Source organism: Taeniopygia guttata, chromosome 7, assembly GCF_048771995.1.
Source record: "Taeniopygia guttata chromosome 7, bTaeGut7.mat, whole genome shotgun sequence".
NCBI classification, from domain to species: domain Eukaryota; kingdom Metazoa; phylum Chordata; class Aves; order Passeriformes; family Estrildidae; genus Taeniopygia; species Taeniopygia guttata.
Window position 1 is genome coordinate 10,288,727 of NC_133032.1, and position 24,401 is coordinate 10,313,127.

General features: G+C 50.7%; 1 protein-coding gene across 1 annotated transcript; it reads right to left on the minus strand.

Annotated features, from left to right (window-relative positions):
* Positions 1-619: 619 nt before the first annotated feature.
* Positions 620-23,729, minus strand: IGFBP5 (insulin like growth factor binding protein 5). Its single transcript, XM_030277286.4, has 4 exons — positions 22,418-23,729; positions 5,496-5,722; positions 5,212-5,331; positions 620-4,831 (listed from the first exon to the last, which is right to left on the minus strand). The coding sequence occupies exons 1-4, from the start codon at positions 22,746-22,748 to the stop codon at positions 4,700-4,702; spliced, it is 810 nt and encodes a 269-aa protein (XP_030133146.1). The 5' UTR covers positions 22,749-23,729; the 3' UTR covers positions 620-4,699.
* Positions 23,730-24,401: the final 672 nt, after the last annotated feature.

Here is a 24,401-nt window from a genome sequence, read left to right on the forward strand (position 1 = left end):
ATGAAGGGTGATGGCTGCCTGGGCAGTGGAGCAGGGCCAGATCCAGCACCGGGGACGGCAGCGGGATGAACCACCAAGAGCTACCACAGAGTGTTTGAGGACCACGGCCTGGCTGGGCTGAGCAGCTCCAGGGATGTTTCTGCTGCTGGGACATTGGGGCAAATCTTCCAGCGGCTCCAAGAGGTCTGAGACTCAAACAGCACATCTGCTCCCAAGCTGTGGAGCTCAGTCTGAGATAACGTTTAGGGGCTTAATGTCACTGGTTGCTAGGTACTTTGCCCTGGTAAGCTGCAAATGTGTGTGCTGTGTGCCACTGCCACATCCATGCAAAGAAAATTCTAAGAAAAAAAAAGATAAAAAATAATAGCTCTGATTTCAGGAAGCTGTAAAGTTAAGCTTGCAATTTTTACCACTCACCTAGCAGATTGTTCTAGTATCATAAGCTCCCCGAAAGCATTGCCACCATTTTACCCCATGCCCTGTACCTCCCTGAGCACCCTTGTGGAGCTGGCTGAGCCCCCCAAGGGACACAACACAGGCAGCTGTGGGATGCTCGGGGCTGGAGCAGCTCACTGGCAGGCCCTGGCACACAGATGCTCCACGAGGGTCAGGCACAAGCTAACTGAATGCATAACTTTATTAAATAAATGCTTTGTCATGAGAAAAGACAAAGATCAAAGAGTAACATAAATTATAAGTTGAATAAATAGTATACAGCAATCTTCACTTTTTAATAAAATGTGAGATTTTTTTTTTAAGTACAAAATGCTAAACAGAGCATTAAGCTCTTCTTCCATTGTCAGTTTTTCACAAACTGCTTTTATTTTTCCCACCAGTAAGATTATGAGTATTTCTTGTTTACTGGAAAAAAAAAGAACAAAACAACAAAACCAAAACGAAACAACAGAGCTACCGTATGTATGTAAAGCTATAAAAAGCTACCGTAAAATGTGTAGTGAGTATTGCTTAAAGATAAAAACCAGGCAGGAAACTCGGAATCTGGTGTGTTTTAACAACTGTGTTACAACAGTGGGTAACGTGCGTGGTGACGTCTGTCCCGGTGGCAGTGGCGGCAGCTGGTGGGGCTGGGGAGGGGGCCACAGCAGGCAGGGCTCCTAGCCAGGGCCAGGACAGCGAGGTGAACTGACTGTTCTTTAAATAAACAATGCTCCATTGGGGGAAAAAAATCAACAATGTCAACAAAACAAAATAAAAAAAAAGAAAACTAAACCAACAGCAAGAATTTTCATGGGGAAGGCGGAGAAAAGGGGAAGGGGGAGAGAGCGGAGAAATAGTGCAAAATGCTCTTGTACTAGTGGTTTTCGAAGTCCACTGCAGTACAGACAAGGGGTAGCCCAGCCACTGAGCGCCGCTCCCCGGGCAGATGTGGTGGAAGGGCTGTCCTGAGCCATCCTTGTCCTCTCCTTCCCAGCTCATGTCCTGGATACCAATGTGGGCTCGGCACAAATACCGTAGCCAGAGACCCCTGAGCCTCACGACCCCCTGATGCACAAATTGCCAGCATCTCCTGGTGTCCCTCTACCCTCCCCAGCTTCCAAATCTGCCCTTTCTGGTTCTCTCATCCTAAATGCAGAGGGGTGCTGCTGGGTGCTGAGAATGGGAGCACCTCATCACTGCCGCCCCAGAGGGTGACCAAGCCCTCCTGAAGCCACTCTCATTCCCAGCCCAACCAGGCTCCAACCCCAGTCCTAAATATTAGTGCAGCTTGTAAACAGCCTCGTCCTGCTGGGGATCCTTAAGGGAGTGGGCAGCTGGGGGGGGTCACTGGTGCCCCATCCTGGGAGCCGAAGTGATTTGGGGGGTGAGGGTGGTAAACCCCAAATGTCCATCATCCTTCCCCCAGGTTCATGGGGACAGGACAGGCAACATCCCAGCATGGGGTGTGCAGGAGTGAGGGAGGCTGTGTGGGATGGATTTTGGTACTCTGGGCTCCCAGGGCCACACATTGTGACACCACTGTGGGGCCCTGTGAGCTAACCCTCACCCTGCAAAAACATCCTTGTCAAAAGACAAGGTCCGTGGGGGTCTGATGCCCTTCCCATCCCACCCCAGGGGCGTCTCCTTTCTCTGCAGCCAAAGGCTTTCAAGTTTTGGGAAATTAAACAACAAAACAAACAAACAAACAAAAATTTTAAAAAAGCAAGAAAGAGGAAGAGAGGAGGAAGGAAGGGTCCTGGGAAAGGTGGTACTGGCCTATGACAGGAGGTTTTGCACAGGGATCAGCAAGCGGACAGTGTCAACAATGGTGTCCAGTGGCCCTTGGGGTTAGCACAAGCTCCTCTTCCTCCTGCTGTCTTCACCCCATTCTTCACTCCACTTGCATCCCAACATTAACCCACCACTCTGGTTAAACCAACCCTGCTCCATCAGCCCTGCAGAGCCTGGAAGGGTCCCTCTCTCAGCCCCCACCACGCTCCCCTCCAACAACATGGAGTTACCCCACTCCAACAGGTTTTTTTGGGGGTACATCTACATTGGTAGCACACTTCCTTCTTTTCAGCATGGGAAGATGCTTTGTCCCCAGGACGAAATGTGTTCTGCTGGGTCTCTGTGGAAGTCCATAGGCAAAACTCGCCCCCACTGTCACTTGGAGGGAAATTACCACAGGTGGCCAGTCCTGACCTCCATCAGGGTAACGTCCTGGTGGGGAGCCCACGGGATGCTTAGGGGAGTAATGTCTTCTCACGAGAGGCTATGAGGGCTCCCAACCTGTGATGGCAAGAAGCCTTCACCAGAACCCCTTTGTCCCATCCCCACAGGTGGGGCCCCAGTAGTGCTGTGGACCTCCATTTTTCTCTGCCCAGGTCCAGGAAGCTCAGAGAGATAAGGGGTTCAGGAACCTTCCACCTGAGATCAGCTGTGTCCTTTAGCCAGTGCTGGCTGCCACTTCCAGCCGTGGCAGTAGGATGTGGATTGCAGCGGGTGCGCTTCCCCACCACAGCACCCAGACTCCACAGCTCCTTTTCCTTTCTTTCCTTCCATTTGCTGCAGGATCTCCTCCCAGCACCAACATCGTGGAGACCCTTGTCAGGGATAAGCAGGAGGCGAGAGTCCCAAGATCAAATGCAAATGTTAAAAACAACAATTGAGTTAGGAAGGCAGCCGAGGGCTGTCCCAGCATGCCCAAGGCAGTGGGTCTCCATGGTGCAGTGGCTGCTGTCAACAAGGAGCTGGGTCCCAGGTTAAAGACAAGGGCCCATCACAGGATCTTACTGCAGGGTGGTGGCAATCAACTGTGGCAACATGAGCAGTATCCTCAATGCAAAAGGATGGCGTTTTCCTACCCACGGGAAAAGCTATCAACCAGCCTTAACAAAAAACCAAGATGAAACAAAGTGGAGGTTTGGGGTTCTTTTCCCCCTGGAGCAAACCATATTTTTGGCTGTGTGGGAAAAAAAAAAAAAAATCTCCATAGTTGGTCATCTTTGTGGTGGCAACGGGGGTGGTGAAGAGTTTTGGCCCTGATTCCCGTCCCCATGTAGGGATACTTTAGTCTGAACAGTGATGCAGTCCTCAGTGTTGATGAGGCCCTGATTCCACAGGCACCGATGCTCCTCCACAACTCTGCTTCTGTGCTTAATCCAACAGGTTATTATTTGTTTTTGGGAGGGGCAGCGTATCCCCCAATTGCATATTACATTGAAACCTCCAGATTTCAAGGTGAAGTGTTGCAAGGAGGGAAAGCTGCATCAACGCACACACAGGTGCATGCAGGTGATGAACACTTTCACACCTGGATGGGCAAAGGTCAGAGGCCTGCTTGTCCAAGAAAATTTCTGACCTTCCAATCAAGATGAACTGGACAGGGAAGACTGTATTTCCTTTTGTGATGGTTTATTTTCAAGTCCACAGATACTTTCTGGGGGTATTTGTGCTGTTGCAGGATCTGTGTTTCCCTTCCCAGCTTATCTCCAGACACAAAATGAACAGTCCCACATCTCCTCCCTTGCTGAAATCTGCCTGGATTGGGGCAGTCATTTGAGATGGAAATCAACTTAACTGAGTCCCAGCAACATGGGGAGGACACTCTGGAGGACTGCAAGGGGAGCGCTGGTGGCCACAAGATTTTCTCTCAAGACCCTTCAGAAATCAACTAGCTAACATGAAAGAAATATAAAAATAAAAATGAACCTGCCCAAAACCCGTACTGGAAAATCAGCAACTTGGAGAGCTTCCTACATCAGGGTGACCTCTGCTTGTGGCAGAGGGGTGCAGGCAGCACTGGGGAGAGGTGCAGGACGGCAGAGCGGCCATGGCTGGTTTGTCTCTGGCTCTGTCCTTTCCTTGCTGAGTCCTTGTTGTCAAAAGGCTGTTGTAGATTCCGAGTCCTCAGTTTCTTCAGGGTTTATTTTTCTCTCTTCTCTTTTTTTCCTTTTCTCTTCTTACTTTTCTCTTCTTTTCTCTTTTCTTCTCTTTTTAAATTTTCTTTTTTCTTTTCTCTTTTTTCTTTCTTTTCTCTCTTTTTACTTTTCCTTTCCTTACTTCTCTCCATTCTTTCTTTCTTTCTTTCCCTTTCTGTTTTTTTCATTTTTCTTCCTTTCTCTTTTATCTTTTCCTTTCTTTTTTCGTCTTACATGAGATGAAAGGAATCGGAGTCCCGGGGCGTGGGGAGGTGCGGAGGGGAGGGTGGAAGGGAGTCTGGATAGATAGTGATGGGGCGGAGGGAGGGGAGGTGGCTTCACTCCACATTGCTGCTGTCGAACGCGTGGCACTGCAGGTCTCCGCTCAGGAAGTCAGTCCCCGGCAGCTTCATGCCATACTTGTCCACACACCAACACAACCCACGCTTCCGGCCCCGGGAGGGCTTGCACTGGGGAGACACCCAAGGGCAGAGATCAGAGCTAGCCACCAGACGCTGTGTGGCTCCCAGGCCTTGGCCCCTTCACACCAGCAATGCAATTCCCACGGCAGGATTTGCGTCCTGCTCTCTGCTTTCAGCACATCCCATCCCTGTGCCTGCTGCTACCCCAGCCCAGGGTTCTCTGACTTCTCCCCCTCCCTCACCAGCTCCTCCAGGATGCTTGCTTCAGGCCAGAAGGCACTTGGAGCCATCAGCAAGGCCACCCACCACCAGTTGTGTCTGGAGATGCTTGCAGCAACACCCAGACTAACCCAGCAAAGGAAAACCCTCCATCCTTCCCACCCAGGGCAGCGGCAGAGAAAAGCCTTGCTGGGCAAGGAACATCTTACCTGCTTCCTCTTGTAGAAGCCCTTGCGGTCACAGTTGGGGAGGTGGACAGCGCGGGGGACCATCCGCTGGCTACTCTTCAGCTCCTGCAGGGACGCCTCCATGTGCCTGCGGCACGGGCCCTGCACGCAGGGAGATCCAATGTCAGAAGGGGAGCACCTCACAGAACCTTCCAGCTGCAAAAGCCCTCAGGTCCCCCCCGATTAGGACCCATTTCCCAGGGGTAAAAGCCCTCCGCAGTCACCTTCCCATGGGAGCCTCACGGAGGGAAGGTGAAGGCACCCACCAGCTCAAACTCCTGCCGGAGCTCGGGGATGACCACACGAGGGTGAGCCGTGTTCTCTGCCATGCCCACGAACTTTGCCAGGGTCAGCTTCTTCCGCCGGTCCTTCTTCAGGGCCTCAGCCTTGAGCTCAGAGAGGCGCCCGTGCTTGGGCCGGTAGGCCTTGGGCGGGTAGGTCTCCTCTGTCATCTCCGACGTGGTTGGCTCCTCGTGCTCCCGGGACTCCCGTTCTGCAAAGGATGGGGTACCAGACTGTCATGTGTCTGTGAGACGAGTTGGGCTTGCTTTTGCACAGAGACCCTCCTGCCCAACCCCAGAGGAGACCTCTGCACCAGGCAGGATGAAAACAAATAACCGAAGGAATCCCTTTTCCAGCTGCTGCCTACAGCCTTGGCTTTATCCCACTGTGTGGGACTTCACAGGGTTTTTGCATGGCCTCTGAGCTCAGGACAGGAAGGTGGCTAGAGAGCAAGGAGGAGTCAGAGGTCTAGGATGCATTTCTACATACAAGGGCCATCATTGTTTTTGTGGAAAAAGACCAGCATGAGGGTCATCCTACTTCCAGGAAGGGCCAGGTGACACATAAATGAGGCAGAGAAGCCCCTGTTTATCCATGCTGAGAGGATTAAGTGACGAGTTCATACTTCACCCTGCCTTGAGAAGGCAAGAGCACAAGCCAGGAATGCTTGAAGATGATACAATTCCAAAGCCAAGGTCAATCTCACAGCACAGCCACCATGTGGCTGGGCAGACATTTCACAGTGATACCAAAGATGTGGCTGACAAGTGCTGGGATCTCCAGAGTCCTCAGCTTGCAGCCCCACTCATGGGATCAAATCAGCTCCCATCTGCTGACACACACCAAGCAGCCAGCAAAGCCAAGTGTGACACGGCCAAGTAATGCTGCCTGACTGCCACTGATGGTACTGACAGCAAAAGGGGACCGTGCTTAGGTTCTGTCCATGGCACCCATCTTCCTGTAGACCCCCCCAGCACAACCTCTGCTGGCAGGATGCAGTCAGGAGCCCTGAGCAGTTATATATAGGAGCAGGCTGGTGACAGTCTAAACTTAGATGACTTGTGACATTTAGTACAACCACCAGAGTGAAAAAGGGTTATTTCTCAACTAAATTTGAATATAGTTTAAAGGTCCTGAGGTTCTCAGTCTCCTGACCCCTGGGTCCCCAGACATCTGGTGATGACAAGTCTTGTGCTGGGACTAGCAAGTGGCCATAAGGAAACTCACTGCAGCAGAAGGAAAGCATCAGAGTAGCTGAAATCTGTCCCTAAACAGCATCTCTGGGCAATTTCTATGCCAGTGAACCCAGATCATCCCCTCCTCCAGGAGCAAAAAAGGCTCAGGATTAAAATAAAAGCAGATATACGCCCACAACAAGGCAAACAGGATTTTTTCTGCTGATTGACTGCTTCCTGGAGCCCAGATGCAGCACCAGGAGGGAGAAAGGTGAAGAGGATGCTACTGCTGCCCAGGGATGCCTGAGGATGCCCAGTGGGGGGGATGGACGAGATGCTTAGTGGCAGATGGCAGTGCCAGACTGTCACACACACCTCTGCTGGGGGGTTTGGAGGTGACCGAGCATCACTGGGTCACTGGGTGCCCAGGACAACCACAGGTACAAGTCTGCTATACCTCCTTGCCAAGGTGACATTGCATTCTCCCAGCAAAAAAAAAAACCCTGAAAGTTTCTCATGGTCACTTATTTATTAAAGTGGACCTTAGTTTTGTCTGTTTCCACAAGAACAGCACTGGATGAGTATCCCCAGCTCTATACCCTCCTAACCACCAAGAGAACATAAACAAAACCCTGCACCACACCCAGGACTCATGTGTCTCCCCAGGATGGGATAATTTTGCCATTTTGCCCCATGATGCTCATATACTTGGGGTTTTATTCCTTGCTGCAGGACTCAACTGCCTGCACACATCTACTCTAAGAGGATGACAGGGGATAGAGAAGAAACTGAGTAAACTGGAAATTACTCCCCAGAGTAGGAAACAATACAAGGTGAAGTGCATCCTTTGCCTCGAAAGATATTCTAAAACCTGAAGGTCTGAAAGAAGAACAGAGGCATCTGCAGTGACTATGCCCTTCTTATGGCAGTGAAACACACTGTGTTCTGTCCCAGGAATCCCCTCTGGCACCCACGTTCAGGGCTGGAGAAAGCGCTGCCAGAGTATCGCCCTGGGCTGCCCCACAGCAATAAAGGGAAGTTTCACATTGGTGCTGGCAACCCCCCAGTAACACAGGAGAGGCACAGCTCATTACCTCTGCAATTACAAATAAGTGAGGCACAGCTTCTTAGGGCAATCCCAACTAATAAAAACATGTAACAAATAGAGGATACAGGTTAGTCAGAAAAACAGTACAGGGTGTCCAGTCCCCAAAACTCACCATGCAATGGGTGTCTGCAGCAGCTCAGACTGCTCACACGGTCAGCAGCTTTACCCTCTTGCAAGCACCTTATCCCTCCTCTCCCTGCAAGCTGCAGCAAGCCACGGTGACCTGGAGACTAATGTGGAGCCCTTTCAGCAAGGATAGATGGGAGCCACAGGAGCCCTGTGCTATTGTAGGTAACTGATGTGCACCAAAAGCTGCCCAGACCCCAGCCCAAGTCTGGTGCTTTGTGAAGGGCTGAAAAAGCACTGGGAACTGAACCCCTTCACTCTCCCTGGCATGCACATACTCCCCCTCAAGTGGGAACATATGCTTGGGATGTCATACAACAGGAGTTAGAAGTGATGAGACTCCTTCATCTGTGACTCAGCAGTTTTGGGTCTTTATATCCCAGTGATAACTCCATGGATGCCTTGAATGGTTAATTTTCCTCCATCCTCTTACGTTTTTTAATAGCCTAATTTCCTTCAACAACAAGGCTGTGCAACCCCTTCTGCTAACAAGCCAATTTTGGCAAACTGAAGGGCAGAGGTCTCTGACAGAAGCTCCTGACAAGCTCTGGGCAGCTGGTAAGGGGCGTTCCCAGTGCCAGGAGCAGAGGGAAAGGCAGAGCCGGGGCATGCAGCACCCATGCAGCCCCTCCCTTCTCTTCCTGGCTGGCCCATCCACCTCAGCCTGTAGCTGCCACCAGACCAGACACATCAGCATCTCCAGAGCTCCTGCACCCCCGTGCCCATCCACACCCACCAGCTCATTCATTACCTTCTCCCTTTCCCCAGGCTGGCTCATGGCAGGCAGCATTTGGCACCGCTGTGCCTCCATGCCTGAGGAGATGCTGGCAGGAGATGCTGGCAGGAGCAACACCCAGTTCCCCCAAATGAGCCCTACTTGTGTCGAAGACTCAGGAAGGAGTTCAGGCTGGAGTTCCTCCTCCCTCGCTGTCAGGTTCTGGCCCGCCACACGGCCCCTTCTCTCCTCCTCCCATCTGCCTGCCAGCCTGGTGGCACCTGCAGGGGCAGAGCTGCCTGCCTGGGGACACGAGGCATGGGCAAAGCACGCTGCATCCCTGTGGGCTTAGGGCATGGGCAGGAAGGCCCTACTCCTGGTGTCCCCAGGTGAGGGACAGTGGGAAGCAGGAGGTGGGTGGCTCACACAGCTCCATTCTTTCTCCCCACAACTCAGGAGGGGATCACCTCCCACTAGAGGTCCCAAGCTTACTCACAGAGAAATGACACAAAAGAATGACATTGCTAGCCAAGCTGAGGATGCCTGGCTAGCTTGGAGCTGTAGCCACCTCAGAGATGTTGACCCTACAGTCAAGGCAGGAGACTGAACTCAACTCAGAGCCACTCCATGGCTTCATGTCTACTCTGATCCACTGTTGCCCAGGGAAAGAGGGGCAAGAATCTAGACAGGCTCTTGACCCAGACCAGGCCAAAAGGGCTGTGCTGTTGATGTGCCCTGGGATGCAGAAAATACCCACAGCAGAGCATAGGCTGTCCTATGCCCTGGGCTGAGGTATAATGTCTTCTCCCCACTCCAGGCTAGCCAGAGGAAACTCCCTAACAGAAACCATTTCCAACTGTTCCCTCAGAAGGGAAGGGGAGTAGCAAAATACCAAGCACCGTTTCTGGGAAGCCACAAATTGCTCCTGTCTGGCTGCCTGCTGTCCTTAAGAGATACCACCCAGAGCAGACTACACATCATTCTGCCCTGCATCAAAACCCAGCCTGGTACTCCTGGGCTTCAGATGCTTTGGACCTATGTGAGGTCCCAATAAGGTGGTGGGTGCAGTCACATGGGGGAGTGGAGTGGAAACACTGCATCCCTGCCTGCTGACACTACAGAGTGCAACACGAAACTTTTTCCAAATGGCTGGGAGGCTCAAATTTTTTAACACATTTTCATTGGTTTCTGGCAGAAAGGATCTATTGACTGCTGCTCCTAATGAACCATGCTTGTTACAGCCACAGCCCACTGCTAGAGGACTTGCTGTCCTGTTCAACACCACCTCCAAAAGCCACACGCACCAAAGAAGTACATGCACAACCACAGAGCAATCCTGCTAAACAGCCCTCTTGATTATTATCATGATCATTATTATTTACAGCATAGGCACTAACATAATACACCACTTAAGCAGGAAGGTGTTGGAGAAAGACTTAATGGGGATCTCAGTTAAACCTCTAGCACAGGAACAACACAAATGTCACTCGTGGAGAGAGTAAACTTGAGAATTTGTCCAGTCCTTCCTCTGCCCCAAACTCAGCCATCTCTGTTCAGAGGTGCTCATTGCACATGGGGCTTATACAGAATTCTGTTCTTAGGTACCTGGCTGGAAAAAATCCTGAGTATTTTCCCCAGCTGCCCTTCCCATTTGTTGCCACTCTGGAGGAGGGGACATGCTTGACCAACACCAAAACTTCCTGTTACTGTCAGGCAAATTTGTCCCTGATCTGGACTTGCACCTGTGACCATGATGGGAAAATAAAAATTCCTCCTTCCTGGTCAGCACACAGAGACAGCCACTGTGTTTGCATTCTCAAGATGCAGGCAGCGAAGGGATGCAAAGAGAGGAGAGTCATCTCATCTTGCACCCTTTGGCAGCTGGAGAGTACAACTGAGCAAAAGCATTCCTGAGCTCCCCAGAGGCCACCAGACTCAGCCCAGGCAGCAGCCCAGGAGCTTTCACCCGCCTAAGGAAGAACAGCTCGCTTACATTCCTGTCCCAGGCACGGCCCCCAGCGCGGTGGTGACCGGCCCCCAGCCCTGCTGGGGTGGTCAGTGGCCCAGGCGCTGTGCCTGGGCTGGGGTCACCGCTGAGACCCCCGCCCTGGTGAGGTCAGGCAGTGAGCTCAGGCAGCCGCCCAGCCCGAGGCCATCTGGCACCCACTGGAGGCAGAGCAGCCAGGGCTGAGGATGGAGGCTCCAGCCAGTTCCTCCACTGGCCAGGGTGTTGTCTGCTGGAGAGCCAGCTGCAAAGCGTCTTGGACTTTGAACGAACTTTTGTGCTTTGGTGGGGTCTTGGCATCAAGCCGGTGCAGTCCATCTGGCAGGGACTGGTGAGGGAGCATGCTGGTAATGCTTGCAGGTGATGAGAGGCTCAGAGAAGACACCACACGCCAAGAAGGACAGAATAACAGCAGCCCTGCTGGGACTGCCACCCCACCTCCCAAAAGTCTCAGCAACGTGCAACAGACACATTGTCACGTAACACCCGAATGCTAACACCGAGGTGCTCAGGATGGCCAAACTCCATGTGTAAGTCATTGCAGAGATGCTGCTCCCTCCAAATTGTGACCAGCCCCATCATTTGGCTTGGGTTATGATTTTAGGGTGGAACAACAATCCAGTCACCTCTCCTGTGACTCCAGTGATCACACTTAGACCTCCAAAGGTCTGAAGTTAAGAAAGGTAACTCCCACCACCTCTTCAGTCTTGGTCCCCTTGAAGCCTGTTGATGTAGTTCCCATGGGTCAAGTTGTTTTACAGACACAGGAGCAGTAGTAAGAAAATACAGACCCTATTTCCTTCCCTGGGAATTCGGAACTTCAACAGCTGCCAAAGGCAGCAAAACACTTTTGTGATTTGCAGAGTGTGGAAGGAAGTCTTTAGCATTCAAAGCACTGTGAAGTGCTCCCAAAAACACCCACTCTGCCCCACCACACCCAGACACCTACCAAAGACAGCTGATCAGAATCCAATCAGTCCTTGGCTCAAAAGCCACACAAGCTTTTGGAAGAGGGGCTCCAGGGTATTCCAGTATCTTATACCCCTGTGACAACATGGTGGAAGTTGATGAGACCTCACTCCCTTGTTCCACTGAGACACCTTTTAAGGGAAGGATATGAATCAGTAAGGCCAAGCTCAGAGAAGAGATGGAAAAGCATTCAGAGAGTTGGTTTGGAAGGCCAGGACTTATTTCCATTTCATTAAGCCAAAAGCCAGGAGGATGCTTGGGAATAGCTCAAGAATACCTGAAGAGCCTCAGAGAACAGGTACTGATGGCAGAGGGATGTGCTATTCCGTGGCCTTTTTTTTTTTTTTTTTTTTTTAAGTAGTAATTGTTTGGGCTTTGCTGAACTAGCCTGGAAGACCAGCTCTTTCTCATGTGATTAATGTCTCCTCAGCAGAAACCTGTGGATGCAGATTCTGCTGTATCAGCCAGGGCTCACCTGCAGAGCGTGAATATCAGGTGCTTGGGCTGCCCCCAGGTTCACACAGGATTCATGGGAAAGGGAGATCATCATCCTGATGACCTCTGTGTCCTCAAATAGAGCTGGATGGGGGAGAAATGCAGCTCAGCATGTGGGAAAGGAGCTCTCAAGGGAACCAGCTCATGTTTTGGTCTGCTCTGGAAGTGCAGGACCTATCTGTAGGAATGGATCTCTGGGTCAGCATGACTTTGCAGTGCCAACAAATGCCATGGATGTGGGAGAGCTACAGCTATGGGAACTGGAAGCTTAAGGAAGAATCTGTGTTTCTATCTGCCACGTGGTACTTTCCTTACTGCAGTCAAAAAATAAAACTCTCTGAGAGTAACTCTGTAGGGCAAGGAGAGAAGCAGGATATGGGGAGCTTCATGATGGAAGCTCCTTCCCTACTCACTGCTAGCTGTTAGTTCAGCAGTCTCCAAGCACCCATGCTGTGCTGGAAGAGCCAAGCTGGGGCACCAGCTGGTGGGCTGGACTGATGCTGCCTTGAGATGTAACAATAAAGACTGTGGCTGAACAGGTGTTGTCTTTGTCTCTTTCCAAGGACTTCCCAAATCTGTTTACAATCAGTTCTCCATGCAGGTGTGGGAGTTTGCAATGCACATACAGGACACACCAAGACCAGGTGACGGTCTGAGCCAACAGACACCATAGCCAGAGACTCTGGGTTCTCATGACAATGGTTTTTGTCTAAGAGAGAACCCAAAATGTCTAACCAATAAAAGAACTGGGAAACTTTCCAGAGTTTCACCCTCCAGTAAGATGATGAGCACATGTCCATCCATTTCAATTAAATCATGCTGATGTGCACCATCTTGCAAAACTGCAGACACTCTGTTGCTAGATAGCTGCTTATATCAGCCTGACATTTCCTGAACAAAGTTATCTTCCAGAAAACTGAACTGGCAAGTGGAGGGGAAGGAAGTATTGCAGGACTAGATTTATATCAAGAAGCTCTTGTTGCTGATGCACTGATGATAGGAAGATAAGACGTATTTCCTTCACCTCATCTGGAGACTGCAGATGTTCACCATTCCATATGTTGAAACTGCAGAAGAAGCTGAGAGCTGAATTATGACCCTCAGAAATCGAAATAAATCATCTTTCAATATCAGAGTGACCAAGACATACTCTTCCTTCCTGGAAAGGATGAAGTAATTCAGCCTTTCTTAGTCTCGCATCTTTTCCAATAAATCCACCTGAGCAGCAGATTTCATTGGTTGCAATAAAGGAGGCAAAACCCATACCAAGCTGCCAAGAAACTAAGAGCAGAAAAGGTTAAAAAAGAAGAACTCAGAGAAGACTGCACTGACAGTCTCTGCCTAAAGAAGGGTGAGGAAAATCTGGTTTAGCTCCTGCAAGGCGTCACTGAATTGTTCACCAGCAGTTTCTCCATGGGGCTTATTTGTGACAAAAAGATGAGAACACACATGCTTTAAGGTTTTCTGAATGAAAACAAAAGGTTGTTTGATCATCTGACCACCCGAGATGACTTGGAAAAAGTCTTCCTGTGCACACAGAAATGAAGGAGGTGTGATGTGTCCATCAACTGTCATTACTGCATGAAAAAGAAGCCGGCAGGGGGACTTTTTGGATGCAGGTCGCTCAACATCAGCAGTGGAAGTGTAACTAGGGAGAAGGAATAAGTAATTTGCCCTCCTGGACTCTGTGGGGCTTATCTTTAAAACTCAGGTGACAAGTGGTATCAATATACATGAGACATCAAGAAATGTGGACTTAAAAGCAGGTGCTGCCAGGATGCTTGCCCCTTGCTCACCACAAAGAGACAGGAAAAGGCCCATCAAGGTGGAGCGTAGAGATGCACCTGTATGAGAGGCTGGACAAGAACTGTTACACCACCAAAAGTATTTCAGGTTTGCAGCTGTGATTGCAAGTTCCAGCCTAATCCAGATTAATTGCTAGGCCTTCAGCCTCACTTTCAGTTTTGCCTTAAACCAGATGGAAAAGCTGTGTGAGCTCATCCATTGCTCATCTCTGTGTCAGCACCAGATGACACATCATCACACGTACTGCCCATCCTGACTGTTACCACCTCTGAGGGATGAAATTTCCAACCTCTGCCCTCAGGACTCCTTTCTTAATGGCTCCTTCTCTCAGAAAGCCTTTGCCTGCAGTAGGCCTGGATGTTATTTAATCTCTCAATCTAGCTAAGTAGGACCACAAAAAAATACCAGAAGCTTGACATTCACACTCAGACAATACTGATAAGGAGAAATTTGCCCAAGCTTTATCCTAATGGATGACTCTTGCCTCTTTTAGCCATTTTCCATCCTGTACCACTGCCTACATTAGCAATTTCTTTTGGTCCAACACAATGCAAAGATGCTTTTGAATGTTAAAAAATCCCCATGGGTCTCTTGATGGACAAAAGGGTATAGACCTCTATTTTGGGGTCTGAAATTCCATGCAAGACAACTGATCACTCCTTGCCACAGATCTAAAGCCTTCCTGGAATGATAAAATCCTTGTTGCACTGCTACTTTTACAGAATCAAATAACTGGCCACTGAAATGGTTATGAAATGATGCAGTAAAATTTCACCCACATCTATTCTTTCATCAGGAAAGAAGGACACACAAGTACAAGCAACGACTGTGTGTCATTTTGTATTTAGAAAAAAAATATTAAGATATTTAATAATATCTTAAGACATATGTAGCTGTGGCAGCAGCATAATTGACTGTTGCACAGGTATAGGACAGGTATAAGGCAATTCTTCCCTATGAAAACTTTCTTCTTTTCCAGCATGTCCTTTAAATTAGGAAGTGAAAGCCAGGTTCCATAGTTTTCACTGGCTTTTTTAATTACAGATTTTCATCATTAGTCTAACACACACCATCTGATTTCTTAAGCATGAATAATAAATGGCTCTGTTGATTTAATTGTCCTCTGATGAATCCCATCTGTATTTGGAAGAATAAAATATTTCTACTGTTTTTCTACAAAAAAGAATTATGTTTATTAGCCAACTTTGCCCCCAAAGTTACCTTTAAGAAACATTCCTTCTTCTGTTTAGCTAGGCAATCATTTCCCTAAGTATCTGTCAGGATTACTTTCTTGCCCTTAAATAGCAACCAGACAAGTCATCTCCATCAACATAACAATTAATTCCATCATCAAGCCAGCTGTGTCCATCCAACAAGCAAACAAACCAAACTGCAACAACACCCCTCCAGGCTCAAAGCTGCAAAGAGCTCTCCAACTCTACCAGAGCTTTGGCCCCACAGTCCTTCGAGGACTGAGGCAGCTGGTTCTCATTGAGGGGAGAGGTGCCCAAAAGCCTTTGATTCTTTGGCCCTAGAGGAAAGGTGCTCAGCATCCTGCAGGATCAAGGTCTGCCTGGCTAACAGGGAAGAGTGTGCCAGTTTGCTGTGGGAGATATTGACAACCCCATTCCCACATTCTGCATGGAAGAGACAGTACCACCAGGGTGGAGTTACAGTGAAAAATTATGGGAATATCAGAGGGGTCTGGAGAATAAGGGCAATAGCGAGAGGAAGGCATTGTGCACGTGCACACAAGAAATGCCTACTGACTTTACAGGGATAAATTTAACATGCCTTCCTCAAAGTTTAATCTGCTGACCAGAGTCTCTCTCTCACTCTTGTCCTGGAAACATCATAGACAGAAAACTTACCAAAACATGCTGAGAAATGGATTTCTTGAGAGCAAATGTGCTCACAGCAAATCACCAAGAGTCCCAGATTTCTGCAAACACATTATGCTGAGATTAACTTCAAGCATTGGATTGACATGAACACTAAGGGGTCTTCTCAGATCACTAGCATCAAAGAACCACCTCAAAAACAACATCTTGCTGAGAGTTGCCTTGCTACACAGCTGAAGGATCACAGCATCTTGTGGGGGTTGAGTGGTAAGGGGATGGGGGATGTCACCAGACATGCCAAGACCCTTCCAGGATGACCTGAGGCATGAATCAGGAACTGTGTCCATCTTAAATGGGTAGCCCCAGCATCCAGGAGCGCTGGCACAACTGTTGCCCCACTCTATGTCCTTGCTCTACTGGAGACCCAGTGTGGAGGCTCATGCTCACCGGACCCAGTGGGCCAGGTCTTAGGGGTTTCCAGCATGGGGGGCAGGTCAGGTATCCCTCTCCTTCTCGCCAGCAGAGCCTCCTCATACTTTTGGCTATTCCTGTCCTGATGATAAACAGATAATAACTACTTTTTCCCTGTAAAATGCCTCCTTATGAACAACTAGGTGGTTATCAGGCTGACTGCCAGTGAGTTCACAAAGGCTAAAGATGATCTTTGGATCATCTCTGACCTCTGCATGCATCATGTCTTTGGGTCCTGTAGCTTCCTCTGCTCAGTGCTGGAGGCTGTTTCTCCAGCCCTCAGCTGCTACATTTCAGCACATGTGCCATCTTTTCCCAATTCAGTTCCTCTTTCACACCTTCCTGAAGGCCAGCTGTTGCTGCCTGGGCATGGAGCAGTTTGAAGGATCCCAGAGACCTCAGTGCCCCTGGCACCATCTCCTTCCACCTATGACACCAGGGACCACTGCCCTGGCAGGTGGATTTGCTGTACTTTGCAAGTCACAACTTCACACCTTCACTGTGAAAAATTTGCTTGTTTGACATGGGAAAATTTGCCCTCAAGAAGTCTCTCAGTGTATTATCTTAATCTAGCCAGAAAACACAAGCCACTTACAAACAGAGGGGGTGAGTTTGGATCCACACAGCTGGCTGAGAGGAGGATAGATCTTGCATCTATCTCCTTCCTCACCTGCCATTGTTTGATATGCTCACCTGGTGCATCTCATTTCTGAGCCCTCAGTGGGAGGACAGGGTAGGCTGATCTGTATGCCAGCATCTGATCTTCATGGCAAAATACGATGTGCCAGTCATAACCAGAACCCCTGCATCTAAGCGAGGTTTGTGTGTGCTGCTTGGAAACCATTCTGCCTCCAGAGACAAGAATGCTCCGTGTGTGTGCTTGCACACATTAAATGTTTATGCAGGCGTGTGTGGGCGTGTGAACACGGGTACGTGTGTGCATATGCTCACACGCATATCTTCCCTGTGCATATTCATCCTGCTGCTCTGCAGCCCACATCGAGGGACAGGTGTGTTCCAGCCAAATTCTCCACTTATGCCTGGCCTTGAACTTGCATTATTAAAAAAAAAAAAAAAAAAGAAAGAAAAAAGGGGGGGGGGGCAGGGCAGGATTTGCTGCACCATTGGCGTTCTTATCTGCCCTGTCCGTGAGTTAGCACAGGGAAACAGCTACAACTGTTCTTAGCGGCTCAGGTAGCTGAGAGGAGGACGGCAAAGCCCGGAGGGGCTGAGGTTCCCGCCTGCTCCCAGGATTTGCAGTTCGCCCCAAGAGTTTTGGGCTGCCGGCACCGCTCCTGCCCCGGCCGGGGCGAGCAGCGCTTCCCGCCGTCGTTAGGAGGAGGCAGAGCACCGCGCTGAGGGCGCCAGCGCCGCCTCTCCTCCTCTTCCTCCCCCTCTGCCCTCACACGTGTGACAAACTAAGCGACACAAGACACTGGGGGATGTCTTGAAGCTGGCACGGAAGGTACCCAGCCCTTCCGACCCCCTTTTGTCAAGCCTGAGGGGACACCCCGCCGTCAAGCAAACGCTTCCAGTCGCACATGACTGTGCTCAAGTCACTGACGTGCCAAAGCCGCGACGATCATCTGGGCTCAGGATGCTGCTGCTGCTGAAGTATGACACAAGGAGGCACAATGGCCTCCTCCAGCATCCCTCAAGTTTGCAGAGGCTCCCGTTTGAGACCAGCCCCTGCTCTTCGCTGTGGTGGTGCAAGCTCTGGAGGGGCTCCCTGCGCTGCCCTGGAGTGGGTCCAGGGCTGTGTGGAAGCTCGGGGCCAGCTCTATCACTCATGCACGCACGCACGCACGCACAGAGCCACGTCTTTTCTCCGGTGAACTCTGCTGGCACTCGGCAGGAATTTCATTTGGATCAACTACTTAATATTCTCTCTCCTTCCTTAGAAACCAGGCTGCCGAAAAATCCTTCCAGCCGAGGCCCCTCCTTTCCTGTTTGAACCACCCCATCCCTTCCTCCCCCGTACACACACACACCGCAGAAACCCAGCTCTCTTGCTGGCACCTGATGGATTTCACTTTTTTTTTTTTTTTAAATATTGTTATTGAAACTCCAGATCAAAAGAAAAAATGGAGATTTTCCTGTTTTGTGTCTGAGGTTTTGCAGGCCTGTTGATACTAGCTTTCACCTTGACAGCTCGGAGCTGTTTGCACAATGGACTTGGGGCTCGCACCAGCCGGGTCCCTCGCAGAGTGACGTGCACAAGCCAGCGCATCCCGAGCGCGCTGCTCCCATGACCCCTGCCCTCACCCTCACCCTCACCCTCACCTCGACATGGAGCTGCCCACCTGCCTCACCACATCCCCTCTGCTCAGCCCTGAAGCCCTGCATGCCCACATGCAGAGCAGGCAGCTAGGGGAAGGGGGAATGGGGTGGGGAAAAATACATTGGGGAGCAACAAAGGACAGCACCAAACACAAGCTGCAGGAAATCTGGGCTCGGCAGCACTCCTCCTCCACCTTTCAGCTGACGCTGCAAAGATGATTTTCTTAGGGCTAATTCTTCAACCCCCCCGCTTTCCCCTCCTGGTTATCGTTGGCTCACGGTTTCATAAGGAAACTTGCCAAGTCTTGCTCGCTTTCTAGAAAGAGAGCAGGAATGAGAGAGAAGGAAATATTTGACAACCTTTGTTTTTCCATGAGCATTTTTAGGGCAGCAGGCTCCAATCTGTGCCCTCCGCTCCCTGGTGCTCAGCCTGACCTTGCTGTCTCAGCAGGAGGAAGTCTGGCAGGAGCACAGGGGAGAAAAATGGAAAGACATGGTATATTTCAAAGGAAACCTAAACAAAACAGAGAAAACCCAGAATCCTGCAGCCTGTGCCATAAATGAAGCTCATTCATGTTGGTTTTTTTTTTTTTTTTTTTTTTACCAGGAACAGTGAATTGCAGACGTGATGTTTGGCTTTCAGTAAAGGACAGTGTCTGACTGTTGTGGGAGGAAGGACTACAGGGACCATCCTGTCAGTACCTACATATCCCTCTACTTAAAACAAGTCCTACTAAGGCTCTTTAATCCCACACTTGCTTTCATTTCAGACCTCTGAACAAACCAGAAGGACATTCTGCTCATTACCTCTAGCATTCCTCAGTACCACTGCCCAGCATATGAGGAAACTGAGGCATGGTACCTGCAAGCATCTTGTCCCCAGGCAAGACATCTGCTCTACAGGAGGGCTAAGCCTGGTCTCCCAGGCTCTGGCTCTTGCAGTGCTGCTCAATGATTGCATTTCTACCTTATCCATAAGGAGGAAAGCATCTGCAATTTTAAACTTGGCCAGCACGAGGGCAGAAATAGATAGAAATGCAGTTTCATCTAGTCCTCACCACTGTCACATAGTTTATTTTGCAGAGTGCTGATTTTTTCTCAGCGGTTCGCAGCTCAGGGCCAATTTTGGTCATTGATAGATGGGAGGGCCAGGCCAGCTTCCCCAGTGCACGGTCCCTGTGCTGCTGGCCAAACTGGCAGAGGCCAGAAAGTTCAAGTCAAACTTAATTTCTTTTCTTGCCCTGTTGCTTAGAAACATGCCTATGAAAATATACTTTGTTCTCACACACTACCAATCGAATGCCAAGTGACTTTTTTTCCCCCCTCTCCCATCCTCAGGAATTCCTGATTTATTTTTTATTTCTATTTGCAATTGCATAAATCTCAAGAGGAGCCTGCCGGTCTGCTGTGGCTTCTTGCAGCAGCCTTCCCAATCCAGGCTCATCTGCTGTCTGCGAACAAAACCTGTTGAAAAGAGGCCCCTGCGGCACTTGGGGAGTCCAAACTGGAAGTGCAGGTAGTGCCAGGGGGTTGGTTTGCACGACAAACCTGCCACCGCGTTCTTGTCCCTCTCCTTGTTCATTCAACGGGTGTTCCCCATACCAAGAAAATCAAAACCAGCAGAATTGCAAGGGACCTGGCTAAAGTTCTCACACAAAGCACCTGCTAAAGGACCAGTTTCCTTGGGAAGTGTGAGGCAGGTGAAACGGAAAGATATTCATGCTGGGAGCCAAGCGCCAAAGCTTTTTCAGGGTGTCTGTATGGGGCACCCTCAGCAGGGATGGGCCCTGCTCTCCTGATGGGTTTCAGCTGAATGGCTTTCCCTTCCCGACCACACTGCCTGCCCCTGGCCACGCACACACACGTGCAGGGTAAATAAACACCAGGATGACGCACTCTGGGATACTTGGCCTGTCCCTGCTGACAGTGGGTGCTGCCCAGCTTCCTGGCCTCCACAGCAGGAACGTGGCTCCTGGCCTCACCCTCTGCTCCCTGTGCAGGTCGGCTCCCAACCCTCATCCCTTACAGCTGCCCTTCAAAAAACCAAGCTCAGCTTTGCTGTTTCTGGCTGATTAAAGGGAGTTTGGACATCTGATGTCATTCGAGGGAGGAGGGAAGTTATTACACACAGAATTTGGTTTTGCTCTGAAGGATGGTGCGTAGCAACGCAACCACTGCCTGCAAGCAGCAAAGGGGAAAAATAATAAAAGCATCACAATTTATTAGGTGCTAGAAAGGAGAAACGGATTCCCGCTGCATGGGTATAAGAAGACGCTTGCTAACAAGTAGAAACGACTGTTTCATGGACCAAAAAAAGTGAGGGTTTCTGGTTGGTTTTTTTTTTTTTTTTTGGCCAAGTGGTCCCCTGGACATACAGACACCCTCCCTACCTCCCCTTCACACCGTGGCAGAAATACCTCCAGTATTTGGAGGAATATAGGGAATCTGTCCTCACACGAAGACAGGATCAAAAAATGGGAGTGAAATGTGTGTCAAAATGAAGGAGCTTTCTTTCATGTTTTTGTCACGTGCAAGTACGAACATTTCAGAAGCTTGGCCTTGCACTGGTGCTGCCATGCTCACCTTCATGCTTGCTTTTAACCTGATCTTGCCCATTATTAGCAACGCCACCATTATTTTTTGCAAAAGCATATCCTGTCCCTAATGCACCTGCTCTCTTCATCTCCCTGAGCTAAAGCCCAGCAAAGATGTCCAGCAGCTGGCAGACAGAAAGAGCGGGCTGTAGTGGTTCCAAGGAGGAAGTGTGAGGCAGAGCAACAAACCTGGGGGGGGCTGAGGACTTTGGGAACAGGCTGCTGGTTTGGAAGGAGATGCCCTGCTCTCCTCTGTACTTCAACATGCAGAGATCAGTTCGGGCCCCAGAGCAAGGTAGAGGATATGGTGAGAGAAATAGGTCAGGGAGAAGCTTGAAGGGAGGGATGCAGGAAAGATGTAAAGGATGCAACTGGGGAAGGACTGGGATGCAGTTGTGACTAAAAGGGTGCATCTGGGAAGTGGGGAAAGAAAACCCTTCCACTGGAGATAGGACAATCTAGAGGTGATGATGGAAGGCAGGGTGGGGGGAGGCTGTGAGATGATGCAACAGGAGGTTTGACCAGAGCACAGATGGAAAGAAGGATGGGAAAGTGGCAGGGGGCATGGAAGAACAGTTAGGATGATGGAAAAGTACCGACAAAGATGGAAAAGCAGCTGTGGGTGTGGGTGTAAGAACATCTAGAAAGATGTGAAAGTAGCTGTAAAGGTGGAAAAGCAAGAGGAGGGTGAAAGAGCAGCCAGAGAAGTGGTGGTGGTGGAAAAGCAGATAGAAAAGATGGAAAAGAAACCGGTGGCTTGGAAAAGTTGCTCATGGAGGGTGTGGGGAGGAGAGAGAATGGCGAAATAGCTAGAAAGATGGAAGGCGTGTAAGTGTGTGAGAGAAAGAGAAAAGTCGGGCAGAAAGGCAGAAAAGTAGCCACCAAGATGGAAAAGCAGCTGATGGTGGTGCAGGGGAATGGAGGAGCTGGGAAGGCGAAAAAGCACACGGCGGGGGTAGGGGGGAGGGGGGATGGAAAACCGGGCGGAAAGATGGAAAAGTAGCCGGGAAGGCGGCAAAATAAGTGGGGGCATGGAACAGCACCTGGGAAGATGGAAAAGCAGCCGGCAGGATGGGAAAGCAGTGGCGGGGGCAGGGAAGAGCAGCCAGTGGGAGGGAGCAGAAAAGCAAGCGGAAAGATGGAAAGGGAGCCGGAAAGACGGAAAAGCAAGCGGAGGGTCATGGAAGAGCACCCGGAACGAGGGAAAACGCAACCGGGAGCTGGCGGTGGCGTGGAAAAAGCAGGCGGAAAGATGGAAAAGGAGCCGGCAAGGCGGATAAGCATCCGGGAGAGCTGCGGATGGAGGATGGGGGTCACTCACCGGCCTTGGCTTGCTCGCGGTAGCTCTTCTCGCTGAGGCAGACGGCGGTGCCGTGGAGCAGGGCGTGCAGCGGCTTCTCCTCGCCCTGGCGCGGGAGGCAGCGCAGCCCGCGGGCGCAGCGCTCGGTGTAGACGCCGCAGGGCTGCCCGGCGGGCAGGGCGCAGGTGAGGCAGCAGCCGCAGCCCGGCTCCTTCACCAGCTCGCAGCCCAGCGGCGGCGGCGGGCAGAGCGACAGCGCCTTGGCATCGCAGGGCTCGCACTGCACGAAGGAGCCCAGGCACCGCGACAGCCCCGGGCAGGCGCCCAGCAGCACCAGGAGCCGCAGCAGCATCGCGGCGGGGATGCTGCGGGACGGGGCGCGGGGGGCTGCCGGGAGCGGGCGGCGCTGCCTTTCCGCTTGCCCCTTCGGGGGCCAAGAAAAAAAAAATAAAGAAAAAAAATTAAAATAAAAAAATTAAAGAATTTTCGAAAATAAAATTCAAAAAGGAAAGCGCAGGCGCCCCACTCTGGGGGTTATTCTCGGGGTGCGAGACCCTCCTGCTTTTATTTTGGCGTTGGGAGAGAGGGGACGTCTAGATTTCCTTTTCTTGTCTTTTTCTCCCCCCACCCCGTCTCTCCTTTCAGCTTTTTCTCGCCTCGAAAAGGGGAATTCGCACCGCGATCCGCGGGAGCGCAAAAAAGAGGGAGGGAAGGAGGGGGGGAAAGGGAGCGAAGCCTGCAGGGGTTGCACAGCCTACAGGTTGCAGGGGGAGGCGTGGGGGAGCAGGGGTGTTTGGGGAGGTGGGACGGCGATTTCACACACTCGCTCACTCACGCGCACACACACACTCTTCTCAAAGGGCTGGGAGGAGGCAGGTTGGGAAGGGAGCAAAGTTCCTTGAAAACCAGTGTCCTGCTAATAATGCATCAAAGCAATCAAGAGGAGAAGCGAAAAAAAAAAAAAAAAAAAAAAGAAAACGCAGGAGAAGGAAGAGGGGATGCAAAGCTCCCCTCCCCTCCCTCTTCTTCTGCAGGAGGAAAAGTCTCTCCCGACGCAGCGAGCTGCTGGGAAGCTTGGTATGAAGCAAAGTTGTGTTTCGATCGGCTCTGTTCAACTCTCCCGCTTTCCTCTTCCAAGATTTGCAAAGGAAAAAAAGAAAGACCAAAAGAGTAAAAAAAAAAAAAAAAAAAAAAAGTTTTCTGCAAAGTTGGAGTGTTTTGTTGCAAAGTCGGCAGAGGAGCGGTAAAAAATCAGGGGGAAAGGAAAAAAAAAGGAAAAAAAAAATCCACTTTGTAGATCTCCCAACACTTTTCCCCTGGAGAAGTTTCTAAAGAGACTGAATACTGCAGAACAGGCTGTCTTTTAAATAGACTGCCTCTGGCTGCCTGCCAGCCCCTCGCTGCAATTTGAGATCCCAATGACACCTCAGCTTGACTAGGTGCCAGCAGCGAGGGCCCTATCAGTGCGCGCTCGGGCCGTGGGGGTGGGGTGCGCAGCTCCTGACTTCTGGGCTTCAAACCCCGGGCAGTGATCAAGGATAATATTATGAGGAGAGACAAGGGGAGGAGGAGGGGGAAGGGGAAGCCGAGGACTGGAAAAGGGGGGGGGGGGTGGGGTGGGGGGAAAGTTCAGATCTTCACGGTTTAAGAAAAAAAAAAAAGCAAAGTGATTGCCGTTGGGTTGCAGGGCAGCCTGGGCTGCAGGCAGTCTGGATGGGAGAGGTCAGGGCTCTGAGTTTGGGGAGGAGGTGGAAGATTGAGTTAGCAGGGCTTGATCTTACGTGCTGTACCCTGTGCTGGAGGGGTGTGGACCCCGCCTGGTGCCCGGGGAGCTCTCGCAGCAGCCGAGCGCTCCAAAGGTGAGCGCAGCAGGAGATGGCTGGGTGCCTGCCAGGCAGCGACTGTCGCCCGCACGGGCCCAGGAAGGAGCCTTTGTGTGTGCAGGGTGTCCTGCCTCCTCTCCTGTTCCCTCTGCCCCTGGGCGAGGTTTAAAACCGCAGTGAGG